This window comes from Mus caroli, chromosome 8, assembly GCF_900094665.2.
Source record: "Mus caroli chromosome 8, CAROLI_EIJ_v1.1, whole genome shotgun sequence".
In the NCBI taxonomy this organism is placed as follows: Eukaryota; Metazoa; Chordata; class Mammalia; order Rodentia; family Muridae; genus Mus; species Mus caroli.
The window spans coordinates 40776202-40802546 of record NC_034577.1 but is presented as its reverse complement, the minus strand read 5'-3'; the positions used below and the strand labels follow the sequence as shown (position 1 = coordinate 40802546).

At 44.1% G+C, this 26345-nt stretch overlaps 1 protein-coding gene across 7 annotated transcripts in view; it reads left to right on the top strand.

Moving 5' to 3' along the window:
* The window catches only part of Stox2 (storkhead box 2), a 229789-nt gene that overhangs the window by 194389 nt on the left and 9055 nt on the right, over positions 1-26345 (top strand). For all 7 annotated transcript variants that reach the window (XM_029480538.1, XM_021169886.2, XM_029480540.1 and 4 more), the window contains 2 exons: positions 14653-14805; positions 23963-26228. In XM_029480538.1, coding sequence (XP_029336398.1) covers positions 14653-14805; positions 23963-26228 — 2419 coding nt within the window. The remainder of the gene's footprint in view (positions 1-14652; positions 14806-23962; positions 26229-26345) is intronic.

Genomic DNA, 26345 nt, shown 5'->3' with positions numbered 1-26345 from the left:
TCCATTTCTGTTACTGGCTCCTTCTTGTGCTTGGATGCATTCCCCTAGCATGCACTAGGCTTTAGCCTCAAAGCTGCCTGGGGAATGGAGCCAGTCCAGAAAGGGTCAGGTAGGTTTCCCCTGCTTTTATTTAAAAAAATTGTTATATGAAAAAAATATATATGTTAAAAATATCAATGCTACCTGTGACCAGGGCGAACAGACCCCTGGCGAGTGGTCTTGTGGTTAGCATGCTCCCAGCCTGTATTGAGGGCAGTCTAAACTCTCCGGTAGAGGCTGCGCATTGCACGTGACCACATCAACCATTGCTTCATCGGGGCGAGCCATCAAGGTTAGGACATAATCAGAGTGTATCATTTCCATCGTCTGCATGTCTCTTTCACCTCTCCAAGAGAACAAAAAATATTCCTTGGGTTTTTTTTTTCTCTTCAATTAATACACAGTCCATGAAATGTGTGTAATTTGACCTGGGAACTTATGAGTGTCACACTCACGGCTGAAGGTGCCTGATTTACACACTCAGAGTAAGAGACTCTCTAAGAAGAATAGCACACTGAGGCACTTAGTTTCTGTGAACTAAGAAAAGGTGTGTTTCACTAGGGTCTAGTTTGGGATTTTTGATTATGACAGAGCTCTTTTTCTTTAAAAAAATCCATAACATGACATCCATAACATAAAATCTTTTTTTAAATGATAAAATGGTCAACATTCTTGCCAAGGTTGCATTCAACATGACAATGGCCTATCTGAAAACATGATTTTACCATCTTCCCCCAATGTACTGTCGGTATTGTTGTTTAGTAATAGTATCTCTCAGAGTATTGGGGCCTTTGCACAATTTGCATAATTGGAACATTTCAAGATAATTCCGAATCCACCTTGGCAGGGCCCTCAGGCAACTTTTGTCTCTTTGTGGTTTCAGTCACACCCACAGTCACCTCTTCCTCTGTGGGACAGAAAGTATGTCGCCCCTTTGGGTCATTGCTAAGGATGTTTTTGTCCACAGGACATTGCAGCTTTACATTTGAGGGTACCAAGTCCGTTTCAAAGGATGCTTGGTCAGGAAAAGCACACGCCTAGTCTGCTGTGGCCACGATTCCACCGCAACCACAACCACAACCCCACACAAGGATGCTGCTGTGCATCCTTGGAGACCCCATTTAAAAGTCTCTCTTCCATGTAAACTCTCCCAGCAGTGGAAATTACAACCGGAAGTGTGCTCATCTACCTGACCTCCTTCTTTCTGGTTTCCAGTGTATATAGTCATTGTACAGGCCCTGTATGACACAAGGACACTTCCACACAAAAGTGTGCTGTGTCTACACATTCCTTGTGCATACTTCCCTCCCTCTGTGTCACCCTTCTCCCTACCATTATTCCTTGTACAGTTTTTCTTCTAGTGTCATGTCATTTGTACATATATGATTTCACATGTCTTTATGAAATCTCACCACCACATAAGAGAAAAAAATATGTTGTTTCTCTGAGGTTGGTTTAATTGTCTGTAGATTTGTCTCCAAGGTTATCCATTTTCCTGCAAACGATGTAACTTCATTCTTTATGTCTTAGTCCTCCATGTGTTTGTGTGTGTGTGTGTGTGTGTGTGGTGTTCTGTTTCCATTCCTCTGTTGTTGCACACCTAGCTTAGCTCCACACCTTAGCTACAGTGAACAGTGCTGTGGTACAGGGCACCGTGCAAGTGTCTCTGTGGGAGGACTTGAGTCCTGTGGATAAATACACAGGGGGTGCTGCATTTGCATTATGCAGTAGCTTTAGTTTCTTTGTCTTTGGAGGAACTCTGTTTTTATTTTATCTATAGACGTCAGACTAGTTTACATTCTCAGCAGTAGAATAGAAGAGTTACTTTTTGTCCACGGCCTTGCCAGCGTTTTTAAAATTTAATGATGGCCATTTTGAATTGGGATAAAATGGAATCCCAATGTACTTTTAATTTGTATTTCTCTGATGACTGGAGGGACCCATTTACTGGCTGTTGGTGTTTTTTCTTTTGAGAACTGTCTGTTTCACCATTCCATTTATTGATTAGTTTGTTTAATTTCTTGTTTCAGTTTTTTGGGGGATTTACAGATTGAAGATAGCCTCCCCCACCCCTCCCCGTGGCACAGGTATCACTAGCAAAGCCTTGTCTTCTATTCCTGGTGCTTCTTCCATTAACTTCCCTTTGCCAGGGTGAGGCTTCTTAAGTTCAGGAGACCACATTTGTCAATCGTTAGCATTTCCTCAGCAACTGGAGTTTTATTTAGAGGGGTTTTGGTTTTGTTTTGACTTTGTTTTTGAAACTGCGAGCATCCTATATATCCTAGGCTGGCCTTGAACTTGCTATGTAACCGAGGCCGCACTTTAACTTCCAATCCTTCTACTGCTGACTCCCAAGTATGAATGCCTACCGCCTTGGCTGGGCTCCTGTTGGGGAATCTGCTAGCCATGTGTTCTGTGTTTCTGTTTATTGTTTTTATTTTTACCATAGTCCTTCAAAGGATGCTTTGAACATGAACTGGAATATTTTATTATTAATTTTTTGAATTTTCTTCTTATTACAGATTCTAGGACATCCATTTCTGTTACTGGCTCCTTCTTGTGCTTGGATGCATTCCCCTAGCATGCACTAGGCTTTAGCCTCAAAGCTGCCTGGGGAATGGAGCCAGTTCAGAAAGGGTCAGGTAGGTTTCCCCTGCTTTAGTTTTTTAGTTTAAACTAAACTGTACTCATTGAAAACTAGATGTATGATTTTTCTGTATTTCCCATTCCCTCTTAATTTGTTCACATGCAGAGTACTCAGTAGAGAGTTGGAGGGAAGTTATTGAAAGCATTCATTTATCACGTATGCAAAATAATAACACTACTTAATTTTGATAGATAGAACCAGAAGACATCCTGTTACATGAAATAAGCCACTCACATAAGGGCAAATGAAATATGTTATAATAAATTGATAGAAGCTGAAAGAGTCAATCTCTTAGGAAGAGAATAGACTCGAAATCACCAGAAACTGGGAAGGAGAGAGGGAGAGGGGTTATGAGAGAGGTCATACAATAAATTCCAAAATACAGTTGTTAGAGAGAATCATTCCTGGTGTTTATAGCACAGACTGGGAGACATGGTCTGTAACATTTTATGATAGGTCTGAAATAACTGGAAGAGAAGAACCCACGTGACACAATAGAGAAGTGACGGTTATCGGTGCCTTCGTTTGATCATTACCTGTTATAAATTTATACCTCCTACGTACTCAAAAACTGTGCACAACTCGGTGCATTCTAAAGATTACATTTTAAAATGCATCTTCACAAGGTATGTGAGTACCACGGTAAACCTCAGGAGTTATGTGAGGCTCAGGAAATTCTGATTCTTTTTCACACGGAGTTGCCATTATAGCTGTGGAAGCCATGCAGGCACAGGGCTAGCTCACCATTAGGATTACATGTGAGTGCTTGGCTTTTAAATGTGGCATTCATAGCAGCCCACTTGGGTTTTATTGGGCTATTTGGGGATATTTAAGCTGTCCTTAAGTAAAGAGAGAACAAAACTCCCAATGTTAGTGTTGCTCCCGCAGAGCATTTTTTTCTGAGAAGAGATGCTCACTGTGGGCCTGAGAACCCCAGGGCCCATCACCCTAACTCCTGACATCACCTATCTTTAGTACTAAGACGTGTTTCTTAGGCAGTGTGTGTGCGTGTTGGCCCAGTCACAGTTCTGAAACAGGCCAGCTTTCTTTTCTCTCCTTATAACTGTTTGTACATAAACCTTTCCCATCTTCTAGTGTCCCAGTGAAATCCGTGACTTCTGTTTGCTCTAAAGCCATTGTCTCTCATCCCAAAATTGTTAGGTCTCCCTGTATCTCAATGGAAATATCCCATTCCCTCAGGGGAGGTGCCCTTGACTGAGTATCAGGAAGATGCTTATGTCAATAGTATAAGGAGGACAACCTCCCTCCTTAGTATGGGTTAAGATTTTTAAAAATGGCTTCTTTTTATTACTAAATTCAGTTTTTAAAATAAATTATTTTTATAATTAAATTAATTTTCTGTTGGAATAAATTTAAGTACTGGTGAAGAAGAAGTGGATTAGATTTAGACAGGCTTAGAGACTATATATTTTAAATGCTAGCTACTATTTATTAAATATTAGGTCCCAAAGGCAGTAGGTTGAACATTCATAGTCTCACCTAATTCCCACAATCACTGTAAGGTCAGCATCACTATTGACCAGTGGTTCTCAACCTGTAGGTCAACCTTTGGGGGTCACATATCAGATATCCTGCATATCAGATATTTACAATTCATAACAGAAGAAATTACAGCTAGGAAGGAGTAACAATATGATCTCACGAGTGGGGGGTCCCCTTAGTATGAGGATTGCAGCGTTAGGAAGATTGGGAATTACTACTGTAGACACTATGAAAAAAAAAAGAGAAGAAATTAAGACACAAAATATAAACCGTCTTTCCCCAGTGATGTCACTAATGAAGTGCGGAGTTGGGGTCTCAACCTCATGGTGTAATAACAAAGTTGCTGGGTTTTGTCTCTGTCCTGACATGTCACATTAAGGGGAGGAGGGCGACTTAGTAACAGTGAGTCGGAGTCTTTTCTGTGAGTCTGTTCATGGCCGTAAAACTTTCTCCTGTCCTTTGCCATTCTCACAGAGCTCCTTCAGAACAACCTCCCTGGCTATTGGAAGGGGTGGTAGGGTGACAGTTTAAGTTTCCTGCGGCCTTGTTCAGTAAAGGCCGTTACAGTCTGGATTCTGCTAATCTGACCACATTTGACCTGAATTTAATTAGGCTTGGTTGTTGAGGTATGCTTGTATTTCACAGAAATCAGTCACAGCATAGTCCTGGTACTTCAGCTGATGAAGCCAGATGACAGAGGCTGAGACACAGCCCTGGGGATTTTAACTCCGGGAACAGCCCTGCAAATGTCAGGCCACTTTATTAAATTATCATTGAAAAATTTTCACCAGTAGAGATTGGAACATCTGATGTATCTTTATGAACAGGCAGGGTTTGGCTGGATGGTGGAAATGGATGGGATGTAGATGGTAGTTTCCACTGGGAACTTAGGTCTTAAGGTACTCACTCTTAGGAAGACTCTATTCTTCTGGGGGACACTTGTTACCTCTGGGCCTTATAGAGCTGTATGATATCCAAGAGACTATATTGTTGGCCAAGATTAGTATTTTATCATGATTTTTTTTTAATCTCAGGTGGTAAATGGCTTTAATTTAATCCTGGGTCAGGGAGTAGAGAACAGAGAGTGGCTCTTATCACCAACATCTTGGTAGAGAGCAGAGCCAAGTCAGATCTTGTCCTCGAGTGCAGGTCCTTTCATTCATGAGAGACACAAGCCCCTGGTATGTAAGCGACAGGCTGCTGCTTTCTACTCCCTGGTTTCTCCCACACACTCAGTGGTTGTGGTTGGCTTCCAACATGGAGTTTTAGCAAAGATGTGGTGTACTGAAGCGTGCAGTGCTTCGGATAGCTCCTGGTTCCACTCTAGTTCTTCAGCTATAAATCTATATAGCAAATGGCCATGTTGTCTAAAGTGTTAGGATTAGGATGGGTGCCAACCGTTTCGTCTCATTATATAGAGGGGGGCCTTTGCCCACTGCTGTCCACTTGTTACTTTGCTTGTTCATTTTTAAACCTCTCTGTATTCTGTAACAGTTTTCCAACAAGAACCAAGACTCGGTAGCAAGAGTAGAACTGAGGTAGCAAATGAAAGCCCAGAAACTAGAAAGGCGATGGTTTCTCCTCAGTTAATCTTCTCCGTCAGCTACACCTTTCTACATCATACAGACATGAGCCGACATCATTCTTAATAGCATGAGGACATCAACTGGCTTTGGTGTGTGTGCTCTTGAGTCACCACGATTCCGCTTAGCCCTACTTTCATTACAAGTGTCTGAGGAAGTCATAGCCAATGGTAAGATCAATTCCAGCATTCGCAATAGGAGCCTCCTCCTCGAGTTACCTTTTGAGTTCAAATAGTTTCCTCAAATAATAACCGTAGAATTGGATTTTGTGTCACCGAACTATTAGGGTTGAAATTAAGCATTAGAAACCCCTAGAGAGGCTGTCATAGACGTTCTAAATACTCTAAACCTTTCCCTGTTGTTAAGTGTCAAGGTTCCTTCGTTGCCCATTGCAAAAAGGGCCCAGCCTCACAGTTTTGAAGTCGGTGGCGTTTTAAAAACAAACTTAAGCTAAACTAGTAAAAGTGCCGTTTCAGTGCCCGTTTTCTTCCAGATTTCAGTACAAACAGTTGAAAAGTCAAGTATAGTAATCTGGTTTCAAAGCAACTTTCTCAGCAGCCTGTGAGCTAATGGAAGCCATATGCTCTGTCCGTCCCCTCCGAAGGCTGCTTGGGTTCTCTGAGAGTGTGCATACGAGAGGGCCATGTCTGCTTCTCCAGAAGGACATTTGGGACGATATTGTAGTAGACCTGTGAAAAGAACCAAGCAGCATCTATACATAAACTCGAGGTTAATCAATTGAATTAAACTGTAAAACACAAGCTTTGTCTGATGCTGCAGAATCAGAGAAGTTGTCCACTTAACTGTAACCTCAGAGAGTGGATGACTGCCTCCCACCCCCGGGAGGGCATCTGAGATAAAACTTGGCCCAGGAAGCACATTTTGCTGAAGGGAGTCGAGCTGTCTCATCCCTGTGGGCTCTGAGCATCTCACAAGCACGTTTCACATGTTTGATGAGGGGCTTGCCATCTCTGTTGCAAGTGGTAATTTTACTGGTAGCCATAATTTTAAGTCCAGTATGAATTTTGGCAGACTGGAGAAGGGATAGGTGAAGCACATGAGTCCTGGGGAGCAAACTTCAGTGAGACCCGAGTTAGAACTCTGAAGGCTTTATTATGCAAGAGGAAAATAGGGTAGCTGGTACATCTAGCCATTTCTTTCAAAATGAAAGCCTCTTCCAGGTCAGATAAGCACAGAAGTAATTTTTACAACACCTGGAAATACAGCTGGACATGAGAATTGTATTGTGATTTTATTTATTTATTTATTTAGCCCAAATCCTGCTGAATTAATAGAGAATGGTAGACTTTTGGAGCATGAAGAAATCACTGTTATAATTCCACCTGTCCCTTGTTTTATAGACAAGGAAACAGGCTCCTAGATAATTAACTATGAGACTGGATCCTGGGCCAGTAAAATGGCTCAGTTGGTAAAAGCCCTTGCCACCAGCACTGACGGTCTGAGTTCAATCCTAGGAAATAGGTGGTGAGAGGGGAAAGCTGGCTCCTGAACTTTGTCCTGCCATCTCCATATATACATACACTGTGACATAGATGCCCTCCCAACATATATCCCATAAACATGAAGACTACCGCATGGTATTTAAAAAGAAAAAGGCAAGTGAGTTCTTAGCTGGGTATCTCCTGATGCCATCAGAAAATAGGAGTGTCCCAATTCTATACAGGTCAGTTTCCCAACTAATGGTTTAGAATTGGAATGAGGTATGTGAATTTAGAATCTGGGATATGAATTACATGAAGGATAGAAGAAGCTGTTCAACCCACAGTAGAAATTAAATGAACATTTACACTGAAAAATAGAACATGGGGTAACATAATAATTGATAGTGTGTGTGCACGCTCGTGTGTGTGTGTGTGTGTGTGTGTGTGTGTGCGCGTGTGCGCACACGCGCGCATGTGTGTGAATATAAGTTGTCATAAATATCACAAGAGTTGTGTAGTTTTTCTCATATGAATGAGGCAAGCCTGAACTTAATGACTGGAAAGAAGAAAATGTCATCCATAAAAGATAGGGTTTTATTGTAGTGTGTTACGTATTATTTTTAAATGTGTACCCTCTCCTCCTGAAAGAGAACCCTGATAGGAACCCTTTTGGAGCTTGAGTTTCTAAAGGTATTTGATAGGCACTACGTAGTTCTTGAATAGATGGTTATTTGCAGGGAGAGGTGAGGGTGTGAGAGGAAGTAATTCCAACTAAAGTAACTGGCCAGAAATAGGAAGATAAAACAGCGAGTAAAAGCTAGTTAGTGACATTCTCCAAGAGGGAAGTGAGGAACACGGATGGGTAGACTGGAAGATACAGGCGGCGTGCATCTAGGGTGTCTTGTTGTGTCAGATCTGTTATGTTGATGTGGGGGTGGCAAGAGTCAGTACTACTTTATTCTGCAGCTACCTGTGACTGGTTTTCTCTCACATGCATGTCACAATATGAAACACAGGAATTGCCTTGATTCAGAAGAAGAAGTTCTAAGCCTTCTGGTCTACCAGGATCAGGTTTCAGCTTTTCTCTTCATCCACCCCAGCCTGTTTCAGTTGAGCCCCAGAGCTACCAGCTCCCCATGCTTGGTCAGCATGGCCCCTCATGCTCTGTAGTTTTTTTCTTCCCTCTAATGGTAGTGGGACCATCTTTGGCTCTCCTCATTCATCCCACTAGCTTATATTCCTCATGCTAATCAACTCACAGAGTAATTTATTAGAAAACACTATTTATTAGTCCACAATTTGACTGACCCACTTTAAACGTTAAATGTTCTTCTTCCCCTTAGGAGTGAAACATTTTCTGGTCTTTGCACATTTTCAGTTCACTTAGGAGAAATACATTCAGTGCTTACTCTGAGTTTGATATTATCTGAATTATCCTAGTTAGGGCATCTGTACCCCAACTGTTTAAATATTTAAGTAGAATTTTAAAAATAAAAAAGAAAAGAAAGCTACAATAAAGCCTAGTTACTCATATTGTTTTGTTTTATTTTTCTGGAATGGTAGGGTGAAATGGTAGCTGCTCAGAAAGAATTCTTGAACCCACAAAGTACTTATGAGCTCCTGGTTGACTTTCACTAACTACGTTCAAACACATTCTGACAGTAGAAAAATCTGTCCTATGAATTATAGGCAAGTAGGGCTCTGGAAAGATGGCCCACTGGTTAAATAAAAGAATTTACTGCTTTTCCAGGGCATCCAAGTTCCATATCTAGCATCCACGTCAGGTGACTCACAACTGCCAGTAACAGCTTCATAGACTAACACTCTGTTCTGGTCTCTGAGGGTAACATACATGTACCATACATGTATACATAAGCATCCATAAATAAAGTAAAAATAAAAATAAAGACAAGTAAGCTACAATTCATAGTTTATGTAAAATGCTGGTGTCTTTGAGTTGTATATTTTAAAAGTATTTGGTTTCTTGTCTTCTTTGAAAAAAATAAGTGAAAGAATTTTCCTTTAAAATATGATTTATTTTCATTTTATGTGTATGTGTTCTTTGTCTGCACATATCTGTGTACACTATAGACATGTGTCTGGTGCTTGTAGAGAACAGAAGAGGGTGTCAGAGCCCTTGGAACTTGAGTTAAAGATGGCTGCAAGCCATCATATGTGTGTTTGGAATTATTCCTGGATCATCTGCAAGAGTCGCAAGCACTCTTAACTACTAAGCTATCTCTCCAGCACTTGGAGGAATTTTCTAGTGGCATATTTTAGGAATGACTAGTTGGCTCGTCATTCATGTTGATATAAGGTCCCCAGGAAATCTTGATAACTTTGAAGGTGCTTTGTTGTGTTGAGATCCAATGATCTCTTTAAATGCATATCCTAAACTTCACCTAATATATGACATTTTTCTATGATAAATACTGTGTTTAGGGGCCATCTGTCATGAAATTAATTAGGAAGAGTCTAATAATATGGTTTAGTATATTTGGTCTCTGTTCTGTAATTACTAAAATTTGAATTAAAATTGTTTTTTTAAAAAATACTCTTTACTTTTTATATTATTTAAAAAGAATTTGTTAGCCAGGCGGTGGTGGACCATGCTTTTAATCCCAGCACTTGGGAGGCAGAGGCACTCAGATTTCTGAGTTCGAGGCCAGCCTGGCCTACAAAGTGAGTTCCAGGACAGCCAGGGCTACACAGAGAAACCCTGTCTCGACCACCCGCCCCCCCAAAAGTATTTGTTTACTAAACATGTAGTGGCTATCTAGAGTAAGCAGTATACTGTACTAGGAACAGGGTGTTTCTTTCTTTGTGGAGCTTATATTTAGTGGATGAGACAGATAGTAATCGATAAACACGAGCACACACATGTTCAGAGAGCAAAGACAGCACTGCCTTGGGTGGTCTGAGTGGTGCTCCCAAAGCTATAGTCTTCGACTTGTGATGTACATGATGACAAGAGGCAAGTCCTGAAAAAGTCTATCCCAGAACAACCTGTGTGGTGGATGAATGCAGACACACACACACACACACACACACACATAGATATATGTACACAGACACACATACAGACACACAGAGGGACATACATACAGAAAAACATACAGACAGACAGACATGCACACACAGACACACAGACACACACATATACACAAAGACAGACACACATACAATCACACAGAACAGAGACAGAGATACACACAGACCTATGCAGACAGAAACATAGATGCATACACAGACACACAGACACACACACACACAAAGAACTTTATCTGAGTTCAGGAAGAACCTGGCAGGATGCAAGCACAAGGTCGTGAGCCTGTCATGAGAAGGGAGCTGGTGAGTGGGGGTGGGGGTGGGGGAGGGTTGATCCCACAGAGGTGGGCAGATGGAACTCTGCAGATCCTGTAGAACTTATAAGGAGTCAGATTTCTCTCCAAGTGTCAAAGGCAGTGCTGTGGGGTTCAATGCAGGGAAATGGTATGATTTATGATTTCTCAGGAGAGAACTTTGGCTGCTTTGTAGAAAGGGGCTATTAAAAACCAAGCAAGAAAGGCTGAACGCCATGAAGCTATTATAGCAGACCAGGTGAGAGATGATGGGAGTTTTCAGTAGGAGTGGGCATGTGGGAGACGTGGCATGGCTCTGCAGCTGGAGTGCAAGGGAGCGCTGGTACAGACAGTGTGCAAGGGGGTGCTGGTACAGACCGTGTGCAAGGGAGCGCTGGTACACAAAGAGTGGATTGACCTAGGAATGGGTGTGGGAGGGAAGTAATGTTCTTAAAGCAGGATAACAATGAGATGGCCAGGAGACTGATATTTAGAGCATCCCATTTCATTTTCTCTGTATCCCAGGAAAAAAAAGTTACTGTACATATTCATTGTTATGTGAAATGTGAGGGTTATTTATTTATTTATTTATTTTTGCAATTATACTTGAGGAGTGCTCAGTTTCTGCCTCTCGCTGTGTGTGTGTGTGTGTGTGTGTGTGTGTGTGTGTGTGTGTGTGTGGGGTGGGGGGGGTGGTGCTCAGTGAATGAGAAGAAGCTGCTAAGGATGTACAGAAATGAACTGTAATGCGGAAGGGCAAGCAGAAACTAGTTGATTTTGCTAATTGGCATCTGTGTAGGGAAGCCTTTTGTAAGCTATGCAAAAAGCACAGAGTGGTGTCTTTGCGGCTTGGTCTTCTGAGCAGTTTTTACTTTTTGAAGGATCCAAAGATGGTCGAATCTGCTTTGGGTTTCCCCTTTGGTGGCAGACCCCATCCTCCTTACCACCGACCTTTAGACTCATTCCGGAAGACTTTGCGGTCCCTGTGGCTAGAGTAGTAACTTAGAGAAAACTCAAGCTTCCGCACCTCTCAAGTCAAAGTCAGGTTACAGAGAGCCTGAAGGGCACTGGCTGTGCCCATCCCCCTCCCTGGCTTTGCAGTATCAGCCCAAGCTCACCTGTGCTTTTGAATAAGATCATGTTTGGAAACTGTGTATCCTTTAAAAAAAAAAAAAAAGAGCTTAAATACACTGCTGTATGCCTGTCCACTCAGATAGTCCTCCCCACACAATTCAGCCGGTCTTTTGGTTTGGTTTTGGTTTGTTTGTTTGTTTGTTTGTTTTTGAGTCTGCCCTGTGGTTTGAACATCCCCGCCCACCCAGTGCACAAAACTGACTTTCCTAGTAGAAACCAGAAATCCCTTGCATTCATTTCTAACCGCTCCTCCTCCACCAGACATTATAAAAGCTCTTCAGAGGGCTCTGCTTTAGGAAGTTCCAGAGTGTGTGGGTTCTATGTTAGCTCCTTCCCTAATTTCTGCTGATTCTTTAAAACGTCTCCTTGCCTCCCCCCCCCCCCATGCTGAATTTAGATTCTGTCTGTAAGTACTCTGACCTGCTCCTCCCATACCCATCTGAAGCCATAGCAGAGCTGATGGAGCCCCCTAGTGATGCACTGGGGAGGGGAGACTGAACTGGAATTGGGCTGGGGGAGGGACACAAGCCCCAAGTGTCGGGCACTGTTTCTGCTGCCCCGACCAATACAGTTGCTGGATTTAGCCCAGCACTCAGGGATCTCCAGTTCCGGTGCCTGATTTCATTCATTACATCATTTCAAAGTTGGGGGCAAGTTTTTCCCTTGGAGCCCTCTGTATTCTTCTACAGCCTAGAAGATGTAACTCATCTCAGCCGTAAATGCTGACAGCAGGGCGGATGGTCTACCTTAGAGCACCCAGATAGCTTCTGGAGAGGCTATCACTCAGTGTTTCAGGCTGATCTGAGCCTTGGCTTGAGCCAGCCGTGTTAGCTTATTACTTGAGAAAGCATGCTCAAAAAGCAACAATAAAAAGAAAGGGAAGGGGGCTGGAGAGATGGCTCAGCGGTTAAGAGCACTGACTGCTCTTCCAGAGGTCCTGAGTTCAATTCCCAGCAACCATCTGTAATAAGATCTGCTGCCCTCTTCTGGTGTAACAGAAGACAGCTACAGTGCACGCACATAAAATAAATAAATCTTTTTAAAAAGGGAGGAGGAGAGGGAGGGGCTGCAGAGATAGCTCAGCAGTTAAGACCAAGAAATGTCTTCCAGAGTATCTGAATTCAGTTCCCAGCACCCACATTGGGTGGCTTACAATGGCCTGTAACTCCAGTTCCAGGAGCCTGCATAGGCAATGCACACACATGCATATACACATGCACATATACGCAAATACATACATAAACTAAAATAAATCTTCTTTTAAAGATTTATTTATTTATTTTATGTATATGAGCACTCTGTAGCTGTACAGATGGTTATGAGCCATCTGTGGTTGCTGGGAATTGAACTCAGGACCTCTGCTCTCTCTGTCCTGGCTCACTCCGGCTCAGATTGACTTATTGTTACATGTAAGTACACTGTAGTTGTCTTCAGACACACCAGAAGAGGGCATCAGATCTCACTCATTACAGGTGGTTGTGAGCCACGCCACCATGTGGTTGCTGGGAATTGAACTCAGGAGGAGAGGAGAGGGGAGCGGAGGGGAGAGGAGGGGAGGGGAAGGAAGGGGAGGGGAGGGGCCGAGGGAGGGGGAGCTGGAGAGGAAAGCCAGAGAGGAGAGGGGGAGGAGAGGAGGAAAGGAGAGGAGAGAGCCTGTGTTGGAAGGGCAGCCTAGTCCCTGGGCAGGAAAGTTCAAGGTTGGGGACTGGGTATGCCAGATAGGGACTGAGGGATGCTGGGAAAACCTGGAGGCCAGGTCTGCTTTGTTATGTAAAATATGCACCTCAGTGTCTTGTCCCAGGATCCAAAACCAAACAATCCCCACCCCAGAAATGTCTAGGAAATTCTAGGAATCCTTGGGACCCACAGCTGGACCATCTGCAAACTGTAAAGATTTTTGAGTCGGAGAGCCAAGTTTACATTACTGGCTGATACTTAAGGAATCGGCATCTCTCACCCTTCAGTGCTAGTTCTTAGCTTCCCCTGTCTCCGTCATCCCTCCTAGCAGGCAAATGGGTAAAAAGGTCATGGTGTCTATTCCACTGTAAACTGCTCTGTCTCCTTCCAGGAGATCATCTGCCGGGCAGCCACAGTCAGTCTTCTTAAATTCACATCTGCTTCGTTATTCTTTAAGTTTCTTCCACTGGCCATTGTTCCTCAAAGGATGAAAGCCCTGAGCGCTCAACTGTGGTCCCATGGTGGTTCCTATAGAGCTGGGCTCCTTCTCTACAGCCCTGAACGCATCCCCACCTCCCAGGCAACAACCGCCCTCATGCCCCTTGACATCAGACACAGATCTCAAGGCCTTAGAAAACTCCCAGAGTCTCCTACAACCGAGTCCCGCTGTCAGTTGTATATGATGCTGACCTGTCTTCTCTTCTGGGCTGGCTGTTCAGTTGGCTGCTGTGTGTGTGTCAACAACACCGTGACCTTGATCTCCATGGCTGCCTCCTCCACTCAAATAGAAGTCTTCCAAGGCAAAGACAGTTGTGGAAGGGCTGCTCCTCTATCTTTGTGAGCTCCCAATTCCTCTGCCAGATGCCCGGGCACAGGAAGACCCTCAACATTTGAATGAATGGGTCACCGTTTCTCCCCACAAATGCATTTCTTGGAATATGAACAGTTGTTTCATAAATCATCCCCATAGTAATAAAATCAAAAATTATTTTTCAGAGCCTCGTTTGTTACAAGATGTTAGCACTCTCATGGTTAGGAGAGCTCGTGTTTTTAAAGGGGAGTTTTGCTTGCCGAGATGATTTGAGCATCCACTGTGCGTGGAAGTCTTTCCACAGGAGTGGAGTCCGCTGTGATCCCGGCACGTTTCGGTGTTCAGAGCTGATTGACTTCCTAATTCGAGGACTAGAAGAGAGGCATGGGAGGGCGTGCACATGTGAAGGGCTGCGTGTGACAAATGGCGGGGTGTTCTAATGAGCCCGCTCACTTGCAAATTTGTCTTCCCGCAGGTGATGTGTCACCAATCAGTATGTCCCCCATCAGTCAGTCTCAGTTTATTCCACTCGGGGAAATCCTTTGCTTGGCCATCTCTGCAATGAACTCTGCGAGAAAGCCTGTCACCCAGGAGGCGCTGATGGAACACCTGACCACATGTTTCCCAGGTAATGAAAACGAATGGAGCTCTTTCCAAAGGGCTGTGGGTGTGGGCTAGGGATGTAGGCTGTGGGTGTGGGCTAGGGATGCAGGCTGTGGGTGTGGGCTAGGGATGCAGGCTATGGCTGTGGGCTGTTGGATGCAGGCTGTGGGTGTGGGCTAGGGATGTAGGCTGTGGGTGTAGGCTGTTGGATGCAGCCTGTGGGTGTGGGATATTGGATGCAGCCTGTGGCTGTGGGCTGTTGGATGTAGGCTGTGGGTATGGGCTGTTGGATGTAGACTGTGGGTGTGGGCTGTGATATGGGCTGTGAATGTGGGCTCCAGGGCTTTAAAGGAACATTGGGGGGTGGGGGGGGAATCTTCACCCAAACTGAATAGACAACTTTCTTCTACGACTTAAAATAATAATAATAATGTCAGTCCTTTAGTTATAATATCTTTTATAGTACTGTAGGCATACTACCTTTTATCTTATTTTAACTTATTTTTATAATTTGTTATAATACTTTTTAACTTGATACTTAAGGGGAAAAATTAAGTCAGTATCATAAGAAATCGGTGAAAATGACCAAGAGTCTACTCATCATTTGCAGCTGGGCCTTCCTTAAACGTATAAACCCAGGATCCTCAGAAACAGGTGGGACGCTTAGTCCTAAGAGTTTGACTACAGAAATGAGAATAATAAAATCAATATGTCCTCCGTGTTTGTGCTAGGAACCAATACGCCCTTAGAAAATGTTACTTCATGAATTGAGACTTCGTTTTAAAAGGAAAAAAAAATCACTTCTTTTCCTTTTTATTTAATTTATTTTTTTATTTTATGTGCATTGGTGTTTTGCCTGCATATATGTCTGTGTGAGAGTGTCAGATCTTGGAGTTACAGACTGTTATGTGCTGCCACATGGGGGCTGGGAATTGAACCCGGGTTGTCTCAGTGAGCAGTCAGTGTTAACTACTGAGCCGTCTCTCCAGCCCCGCTTTTTTTTTCCCCTTAAATATTACAAAATGACGACGACGACGACGACGACGACGACGACGACGACGACGGTAATGCCACTTCAATTCAAATGGTCCTTGATGATCCCAGTGGGGACAGTTGTTTGGAGTGGAATATACTGAACACCCACGCCCCATCTCAAGAGTGTTGCCCCCAGCCAGCAATGCTAAATTCAGTATTACAAGAGAATCTCAAAATCCCATGTGATGTGCAGTCTCTCGGCCATTTTCTGTGTGCGCACCTGTCTACATAGATGGGCAGTGTGCACTTTATGGGGCTGCCAGTTTTCCAGGTTGATGACTACTGTCCCTCTTTCTAGATGGAAACAGGAATCACATTAAAAATGAATGCATGGTATATTTGACACCCATTCAGCTTTTCAAAGAGAATTTAGGACATATACGCTGTTGCTGGATTGGCTTTTGCTACAGTAATACTGGCTGGCTGGTGAGCAACCACAGCCAACCAGAGATATGCAACAGTAAGCATTTACCCAGGTCCTAGGTTTGAGGGGTGTCCCAGGAGTCAGCTAGGACTTAGAAGGTGGCCCTGTTCCTGCCTATACTGCATGTCTTTAGAAAAAGACCTTCGGGTCATATCTTATCCCCTAATACTGAATTGATAAAGCAGAATATTGCATTGATAAAACAATCTTGCTTTGACCTGAAGACAAGATGTAGAAAGCAAAACACCCTTCCAGTCCCCCCTACCCCCAACTCGGGAAGAGTGGAAGAACCAACTATATAAAGATTAATAACATAACATCATCCTCCATCATTGGTTTCCATACTTGATCTTTTGCCTCAAAGAAACTTTGCATTTCCTGTCCATTAATTCCCCCCCCCCCCACTTTTCTCACTTACATTCCCTGTTTAGTTATTGTTCTTTTTTGTTTTGTTTTTAGTTTTTTCAAGACAGGATTTCTCTGTGTAGCTCTGACTGTCCTGGAACTCACGCTATAGATCAGATTGGCCTTGAACTCTGAGATCCTCCTGCTTCTGCCTTCCGAGTGTTGGGATCAAAGGTGTGTGCCATTGCTCCCTCCCCATCTTTTAAACGTCAGTGTTTTTATATTATGTAGGCTATTCAAACACTGACATCAAGCTACCCTTTCAACCTATGGTTAATCTTTTAAAGTGGCCAGACACCTTTTCCCACTGGTACTGAGATATACAGACATACCGATCCCCAGGGAAGAGGAGGGGGTGCTCTCAGCCAACACTGCCCTCTGGAATTCTCCTGCTTCAGACATCAAACAGTCCAGTTGCTTTTAAAGTCTTCACGTTGTTAGTAACACAGCTTCACAGGAAGCCACGTGCCTTTCTCAGAAGCTGTTCCATGCCTCCTGTTACTAAGAAACAGGCAAGGATGCAGAGCTGGTATGCGATGGTCAAATGCTCATCCCTGCTGAGTACAAATTGTCCCACCAAGTTACAGTACATCCTAGAGAAAGGAATGGTGGTGCTTAAAATAGTACTTGCTTTGCCAGCTTCCGTGGTAAAGATGCACCCATCAAACCTTCCCATCTGTGGAACACACTCATGCCTGTTGGGCACACCTAAACATTTGCAAGGACACCGAGTAGATTTTACCAAGTACAGCCTACATACAGGCCTTGAAGAACTGCACCACCTGTCCTTGTGAATAAAGTTTTATTGGAACACAGTTGTCTCCGTATTATCCTTGGCTCCTTGTACATAGCGGTAGAGTCAGAGACGTTGCCAACAGAGGTCACATGGCTCACAAATCATACAAGATTTACCAATTGGTTCTTTATAGATAAACATCAAAAAACCCAGGTCCAGGACACAGTAATAATTATTTAAATTTTTCTTAATAATAGCTCTTTTTTTACCCTCTAGTTTTGTTTAAATATTTTGTTTTTTGAGCACAGTCTCACTGTGTAGGCCATGCTGGCCTTGAATGTTCTTTATCATCTGCCTCTACAGATGTACACCATTATGCATGACTTAATAGCTGTAAACATTTAACTAGTATTTCATAAGAAAATGACATCTTCTTGCCATGCCTGCCCTCCTCCCTTTCTTCTCCTTCCTTTATTTGTTGCTTTTTGTTAGCTATGTCAGGACAAAGCATCCTTGAGAACTTAACATTGTTTAAACTCTCCTTGAAAAATCTATTTTCAGTGACAATACTAGGAGTCTGGAGGGTTTTTAATACCTTCTTTGTTTTAAAGGTAAGACTGTTAACTTCTTTTGTAGTTTACTATTTGAAAAAAAGGGGGGGAGTTGAAGTCTCACAAAGTATTACTAAAATATTTGAATTCTTATATTTGATGCATGTTTTATGAATAGATAAGAGAGATAGTTTAGAATGTGATCTTTCGGTACTTTGGACACCTGTATTCTAAAGAGTGAAGTTTCCTAGTAAAACGGTACACTGAAACAAATGAGAGTATACATTTTCTTATTTTTTTTTCTTCAAACTCCCGCTCTCCTCCCGGTCGGTCCCCACTTCACACAGCTCCTCCCCTCATCCTCTCTTCCCCCTTCACTTCTAAGAAAGAGGAGGCTCCCCTGAGTACCAACTCTCCCTGTCACCTCAAATCACTGCAGGACTAGGAACATCCTCTCCCATGGAGGCCAGATAAGGCAGCCCAGTTAGAGCACAGAATCTACAAGGCAGGCAACAGAGTCAGGGTAGGCTTCTGCTCCAGTTGTTGTACCTGCATGAAGACGAAGCTGCACATCTGCTACAGATGTGCAGGGGTTGGGGAAACGGCTAAGTCCATCCTTTGCATGTTCTTTGGTTGGTGGTTCAGTCTCTGGGAGCCCCCAAAAGTCTAGGTTTAGTTGACTCTGCTGGTTTTCCTGTAGAGTCCCTATTCACTCTAGGTTCCTCAATCCTTCCCCCAACTCTCCACAACACTCCTGAGCTCCATCTAATGTTTGGCTATGGATCTCTGTATCTGTTTCCTCTGGCTGCTGGATGGAGCCTCTCAGAGGGCAGCTATGCTAAGCATTACAGATGTCTATAAGCATAGCAATATTATTAATAGTGTCAAGGATCGGTTCTTGCCCATGGGATGGGTCTCAAGTTGGGCCAGTCAAGGTTGGCTATTCCTTCAGTCTCTGCTCCATCTTTGTCCCTGCACTTCGAAATTTTGGGTCAGAGGTTTTGTGTGATTTGGTGTCTTCATCCCTCCTCTGGGAGTCCTTCCTGGATATAGGAGATGGACACTTCAGGCTCCATATCCTTGCCCCCCCCCCGCGCCCCCACTGCTATGAGCTGAACTTTGAAAATCAGCTCAACAAATTCTATGCACCAGTTTCTAATACAGAATTGCATGCTCATGCTTGATTTTGTGTGTGTTGGTATGTATGTGGTGTGTGTGTGTGTGTGTGTGTGTGTGTATGTGTGTGTGTGTGTGTTGAGAGACATGGCCATGCTGGAGACTGAAACCAGGGCCTTGTGCATGCCAAACAAGTCTTCTACCACAGAACAATGCCCTCCGCCTAAGGACTTTTTTTTTCTTTTTTTAAAAGATCTTAAGAGAATACTTATTTTTCAGATTTCTAAAGAACTATTCACCCTTTTATCCAGGATAGGTGCTCAATTACATTGGGCTAATCCTTGTTAAGTTGTTAGAATCGAGCCTTTCTGGAGGCAAGGCTGATTCACTTCAGGCAAATAGAGGACCGTGAGACTAGATGCGGGGTAGAAGCTGGCTTAGCCTTGGCTGCTGAACACTTCGTGTTCTCTCTGATTCATCTTCCTGAATTCTCACACAGCCAGTGTTCTTCACAAATGAGAATTATAACACAATAATGGCCATTAAACATGTCCATCTAAAGCTGGGCATGACGCCGTGTGCCTGTTGTCCCAGGTACTCTTGAAGGTAATGGATGAAGATTGCTTGACCCATGGCTTCGAGGCCAGTCAGAACAATGGACACAAGTCCTGGATTAAAATAAAAACACCTTTTAATCTAAAATGTTTTCCATAAAGCACACACATGTGTGTTCTCTGTTCTGAGAATTAATTCATATTTGCAGGTTCAAAGCAAAATGTAGTTCTGAGAAATGTGAAGGCATGGAAACAGGAGAGGTGCAGCTTTAGATCTATTAGATTACAGAGCTTATTTTTGTTCTTGGCCCTTTCCCATTCTGATTGATGATAAACTCCAGGTGTAGTGTCTGGAAGTGATAAAGCATGCAAGTTATCAGCCCCCTGTCAGGTTATCCCTGCAAGTGTCTAATAGAAGAACTAGTAGACTCAGGGTTAGCAAGGGTTAGCAAGATGACTGGAAATATCAGTTACTATACTAAGGCTTAAAAGTAACGTAAAATAAATAGTGTCAACTTTCAGTTGAACCAGAAGAGTCAAGGTAGAAGTGTGTAAATAGATTGGATCACAAGGGGACTATATTTGTGGGACTTTTGTTCTTGTTGTTTTCAAAGTAAATGTTGATTGACTGATGTGGCTGAAAATCAAAAGTGTATAAAACACAGATAGTTCTTGTCCCTTTATTTGGGAATAACTAGAGAAATTTTATCTTAATGGAAAGTAGCATGTATTATGTTGTGCTTATGATTCTATATGAATCTGTGAGTTTTCCAAGACCAACAGTAATGACTATTCTCCATATGAGTCATGGGCTAGAGAGATGTCTCGTCAGTTGAAAATGCTTGTTGTCCTTCTAAAAGACTCAAGTTAGGTCCTCAGCACACGTTAGGCTCCTCTCAACCACATGGTACTCTAGTCCCAGGTGATCTGAAGTCCTCTTCCGTCCTCTATGGGTACTCTTACACACTTAGTGCTCTCTCTCTCTCTCTCTCTCTCTCTCTCTCTGAAAAAAAAAGCAGCTCAACTTCCTTTAGTAACACAAGACAAATTAGTTAATCAAAAAGAAACTATGTTAAGCAGTATGCCTTGTGTGAGCTTTTTTCTACTTTGCTAAGGATGTCTTCCAAAGATGGAGCACGAATAGATGTGGTTGCTCTATTGTGCCCAGACTTCCTTTCTCTGAGAATGTCAGACTAGATCTAATGCATTAGACCCTACTTTCATTGTTGGTTGAGACTGAGGGCACACAGACTTCTCAGCTCACCCAGATGTTCCAGTTGCTACAGCACATCACTAGAAGATAATCTGGGTTTCCATGGGTCCTGACCCAAAGGGGAGACTGCTAATGGCTAGGGTGTATTGAGTGTGTGCTCTCTGGTACAGTGGTTGTGCATGCACCAAGTTCATGTAAACTCCCAGCAGCTCTATGAGAATAGATGCCCCAGAGATTAAGTTGCCAGCTGCCTTAATGCTACCACCTGCTAGAGATGCTACAACAGTACAGGGAGAATAGCAGAAAAGTTCTAGTGTCCAGTTCTGGAGGTCAGAAATCCCAAGTCAGGGTGTCTGCAAGGGTGTTGGTTTCCTTCTGAAAGCTGTGAGTGAAGACGATGTCCTGAGCATCTCTCCTTGACTTGCAGATAGCCATCTTTGACCTGTGTCTCTTCACGTCGTCGTTCTCTTCCACCTATGCTTCTCTCTGTGTCATTTTCCCCTTTTCAGAAGGACATTACTCCCAGTGGATTATGGCCCACTCTAATGACCTCATTTTAACTTGACTACTTCTGCAGAGACCCTATCTCCAAAAAAAAGGAAAAGGTCAGTTGGAGGGGACCACTGGGGGTGTGAGAATTTTAAGGTGTGAAGAGGCATCAACTTTGCATTACAATTAAAGCCTGCAAATAAAGAAAAGGTTCATTTAGGTTCATGGTTGGAAAGGGTTCAGTCTGTGGTTAGATGGACCCATTACCTTTAGGTCTGTGGTAAGATCACAGCCTGGAAGCAAAAGAGAGAGGAAGGGGCCCAGACCACACCCTGCCCTTCCAGGGCCCCATTGACCTAAAGACCTGCCATTAAGCTTCATTGTATAAAAGAACCACTTCTTCCCATTAACAACAAGCTTTTAACACTTGAGTCTTCAGGAACATTCCAGATCTAAACCACAGTAGGGAATGAGGTGGGGAAAAATGAACAATCTAACCAATAACACAATTACAAAGATAGACTGGGTTTTCAGTCTAGCAGTCTGGCCTCAGCACCCCAGCTCCAGTCTCCACCTTGTACTATGTTGACTGTGATGGTTGACGTATGTGAAACTGCCATTTTTGTGGGCCAATTATTGACAGTATTTATATGATTTGATATGGTCTGTTTCTAAATTATACCATTCCAATCAATTCTGTAAATATCGCCACCCTTGATGTGCCTGATGCTGACAAATGCAGAATACCCAAAGAAGAAAGTAAGTAGCCTACAGCCTGGAGAGTCTATACTCTCCTGATGATTTCTCTCTCTGATTCTATCTGTTCAGGTAGGGAAGGCCTAAGTGTTCACACAAATACCCTGGGAAAGCTATGTATACCACAGTACAATGAGACATGTGTCCCACCCTTCATTTATCTTCTAGCAAATGCAGATGTTTGAGACTTAGTGATCAAACTGATAGTGTCTTAGTGTACACTTATTAGTGTGTGGACACTTATTATGGACAGTTATTAGTGTGTGTGGACACTTATTAGGACTCAAAAGTTAAGACACTAGGAAAGCCATCTCCATCAACTAACTTTTGCTAAGGATAGCATTCTTTTCTGACTGCCACTACCGCAGTAGACAGTTTCAACATGCAAAGTGGTGGATTTCAAAATTTCAAGGCATGTTGGAGTGGTCCAGATCTTTGAGTAAGGTTGAGATCTCATGCTTTCTCTACACCCCCCTCCCCCATCCACTGAGACCTGTCTATTGTTGTTGCTCTTATTCACCTCATGCTTGGGTAGCCATGGTGATGAAACCTAATGGGTGCAGCTACCACATGGTGGTGAGACCTTATGGGTGCAGCTACCAGTAACTAAAGAACACTGAGAATGGGAGAAATGGTGTCCCCCAGGGAAGAGCAACCAATTGTTTATCCAATACCAAATGTCACCTCTGAAAACATATATATGGAAAGCATTCTACAGACTGAGAACTCTACATTAAGTGTATCTGTACATAAACATGTATACAATAACAAGGAGTGAAAACAGAGAACAAGGGTTTGTTTCTTTTTCTCAGTTTATTTATTCTCTTTATAGCCTCATCACAGCTCCTCTCCTCTCCTCCCAGTCCCACCCTCACACCTTTCCTCTTCTCCATCCCCTCTTCCCCTTCTCCTCTGAGAAGGAAAGCCCCCCTCCCCCTTGGGTACCAACCCTCCCTGGCACATCAAGTAATAGCAGGACTAGGTGCATCCTCTCCCACTGAAGCCAGACAAGACAGCCTAGCTAGGGGAAAGAATCCGAAGGGAAGCAACGGAGTCAGAGTCAGCCCCCAGTGCCACTAGTTAAGGAACCCATATGTACATCTGCTACATCTGTGTAGGAGGCCTAGGTCCAGTCCATGCATGCTCTCTGGTTGGTGAGTCAATCTCTGGGAGCCCCCATGGAGGCCATGAATTTGAAAAAAGAGCAAGGTGTGATATACAGAAAGGCTTGGAGGAATGAAATGAAGGGGTGTGTGTGAAATAATTATATTATCATCTCAAACTTAAAAGAAGTTTGGAAAAGGAGGTCAAATCTAGTTGTCCTTTTATAAAATTTATAAAAATTAATTTTAAAGTAATTCCATATATGTGTGCATATATGTAAAGATTTCAGCCTGATACACACACACACACACACACACACATACACACATGCCTCCCTTCTCTGGTGATCTCATTGGAAAAAACTATTTTCTTAAACTTTATGTCTCTTTTCATCATTTTCCTGGCCTTTACAAAATTGTCTCTCTTTTAGGATGCTCAAGAAGGGTTTGTGGCAGCAGCAATCAAGCTCTCTGACTTCAGTCTCTCTCTTGCAGCCCCCGATGTTGGGCATGGAACCCAAGCAAGGTCTCACACATGCTGGGCCAAGAGTCCTTCCCACCCATCTCACCCCCAAGCCTCTTCCTGCTTTAACACCTTTCACTCTCTAGGTGGTAATATTCGTAGGAGTCAGCAGAGAAAACTGGGATTCACACTAAACATAATAAACACCTTTGAAGCCTGCTTACATGCCATGAGGTGATACTTCAAATTTGGCAATGTTAATAGGACTCTAAAAAAAATGGGGATCCATAGCCTGTCCCTTCCTCCCTCTCACAAGCATCTCTGTTTTTGCTCTTAGGTGTTCCAACCCCAAGCCAAGAAATTCTACGGCATACCCTAAACACACTGGTACGGGAGAGGAAAATCTATCCGACTCCGGATGGCTATTTCATTGTGACCCCACAGACTTATTTCATTACTCCCTCCCTCATAAGAACTAACAGTAAGTGGTACCACTTGGACGAGAGGGTACCTGACAGGTCTCAGTGCACCTCGCCACAACCAGGAACCATAACGCCCTCTGCCTCAGGCTGCGTCAGGGAAAGGACATTACCCAGAAAGCACTGCGACTCTTGCCACTGCTGCCGAGAAGACGTGCACAGCATGCATGCCTCCACCCTGCAGAGGAAGCCCGCCAAGGACTGCAAAGACCCTTACTGCCCTCCTCCGCTCTGCCAGGTGCCGCCCACTGAAAAAAGCAAAAGCACTATAAATTTCTCCTATAAGACGGAAACTCTCTCGAAACCTAAAGATGGTGAAAAGCAGTCCAAAAAATTCGGCCTCAAGTTATTCCGGCTGAGTTTTAAGAAAGACAAGACCAAACAGCTGGCCAATTTCTCTGCCCAGTTTCCTCCCGAGGAGTGGCCTCTGCGAGATGAGGACACGCCCACGACCATCCCCCGGGAAGTGGAGATGGAGATCATCCGGCGGATCAACCCGGACTTGACGGTGGAAAATGTCATGAGACACACTGCCCTGATGAAGAAACTTGAAGAAGAAAAAGCTCACCGGAGCAAAGCCGGGTCCTCCGCCCACCACAGTGGAAGGAGTAAAAAGAGCCGGACTCACCGCAAGTCCCACGGGAAGTCTCGGTCACACAGCAAGACGCGAGTGTCCAAAGGAGATCCTTCGGATGGCTCGCATCTGGATATCCCCGGTGAGAGGGAGTATGAATTTTGCGACCCTCTAACCAGGGCCCCCAGAGAGGGCTGCTTCATCATTGAACACAAAGGGGACAACTTCATCATGCATAGCAACACGAACGTGATCGAGTCCCATTTCCCCATGACGCCAGAATGGGATGTGTCTGGCGAACTGGCCAAAAGGAGAACGGAGATGCCCTTTCCCGAACCTTCCAGGGGAAGCTCCCACTCCAAAGTGCACCGAAGCCACAGCCATACCCAGGACCGGAGATCCAGGAATGAGAGGTCCAACAAGGCCAAGGAGAGATCCAGGTCGATGGATAACTCCAAAGGTCCCCTGGGGGCTTCTTCACTCGGGACTCCGGAAGACCTGGCTGAAGGCTGCAGCCAAGATGACCAGACACCGAGCCAATCATACATTGATGACAGTACTTTAAGGCCTGCGCAAACGATTGGTCATCAAAGGGCTCATATTCCTTCTGCCAGCTACAAGGAGGTATGCATTCCAGAAATAGTTGGTGGCAGCAAGGAACCTTCTAGTGCTTGTAGCCTTCTGGAGCCAGGCAAAACCCCCGAGAGTATGCCGTCCTATGGGGAACTCAGCCCTTGCCCGGCTAAAACAGCTGTGGATGACTATTTTCAGTGCAACACCTCGAGCGAGACCGTGCTCACAGCACCGTCCCCTTTAGGGAAGAATAAGGAGGACCATGACACTTTGACCTTGGTGGAGGGGGTAAAAAAGCTGTCTCCATCTGAGAGGCAGACCCCCCATTCTTCCAGGGAACCTGTTGGGCACAAGGAGGAGTCACCGAAAGGGCCAGGAGGGGGCCCTGCAGCCTCTGGTGGTGTGGCAGAGGGGTTAGCCAATGGCCGCCTTGTACAACATCACAGCGCAGAACCCAGCAGCCTGGACAAAAGGAAAGAAATTTTCAGCAAAGACACACTGTTCAAACCTCTACACAGCACCCTGTCTGTAAACAGCTATCACAAATCTAGCTTGTCCCTCCTCAAGTCTCACCCAAAGTCACCCGTTGACACACTGCCAGGCCGTTGTGAGAAACTGGAACCTTCCCTTGGGACATCCGCGGCCCAAGCCATGCCTCCGTCCCAACGTCAGCAGGAGCCTGGAGGGAACCAGGAGGCTTCTTTTGACTATTACAACGTCTCTGACGATGACGACTCCGAGGAGGGGGCCAACAAAAATGCGGAGGAGGAGAAAAACAGAGATGATGTGGGCACCATGCAGTGGCTTCTGGAGAGGGAGAAGGAAAGAGACTTGCAGAGGAAGTTTGAGAAAAACCTCACCCTCCTCACCCCAAAAGAAACTGATAGCAGCAGCAACCAGAGAGCCACCCACTCAGCCCGGCTGGACAGTATGGATAGCAGCAGCATCACGGTGGACAGTGGATTCAACTCCCCACGGTAGGGAGAGCTGGCCTCCTGTATACACATACACCCGCCAGGGCCCGGGGCTTTATGCCAGAGAGCTGGCTTCACAGTCTGAGACTGTGAACGAGGGCTGTGAGTTGTGTGACCTGT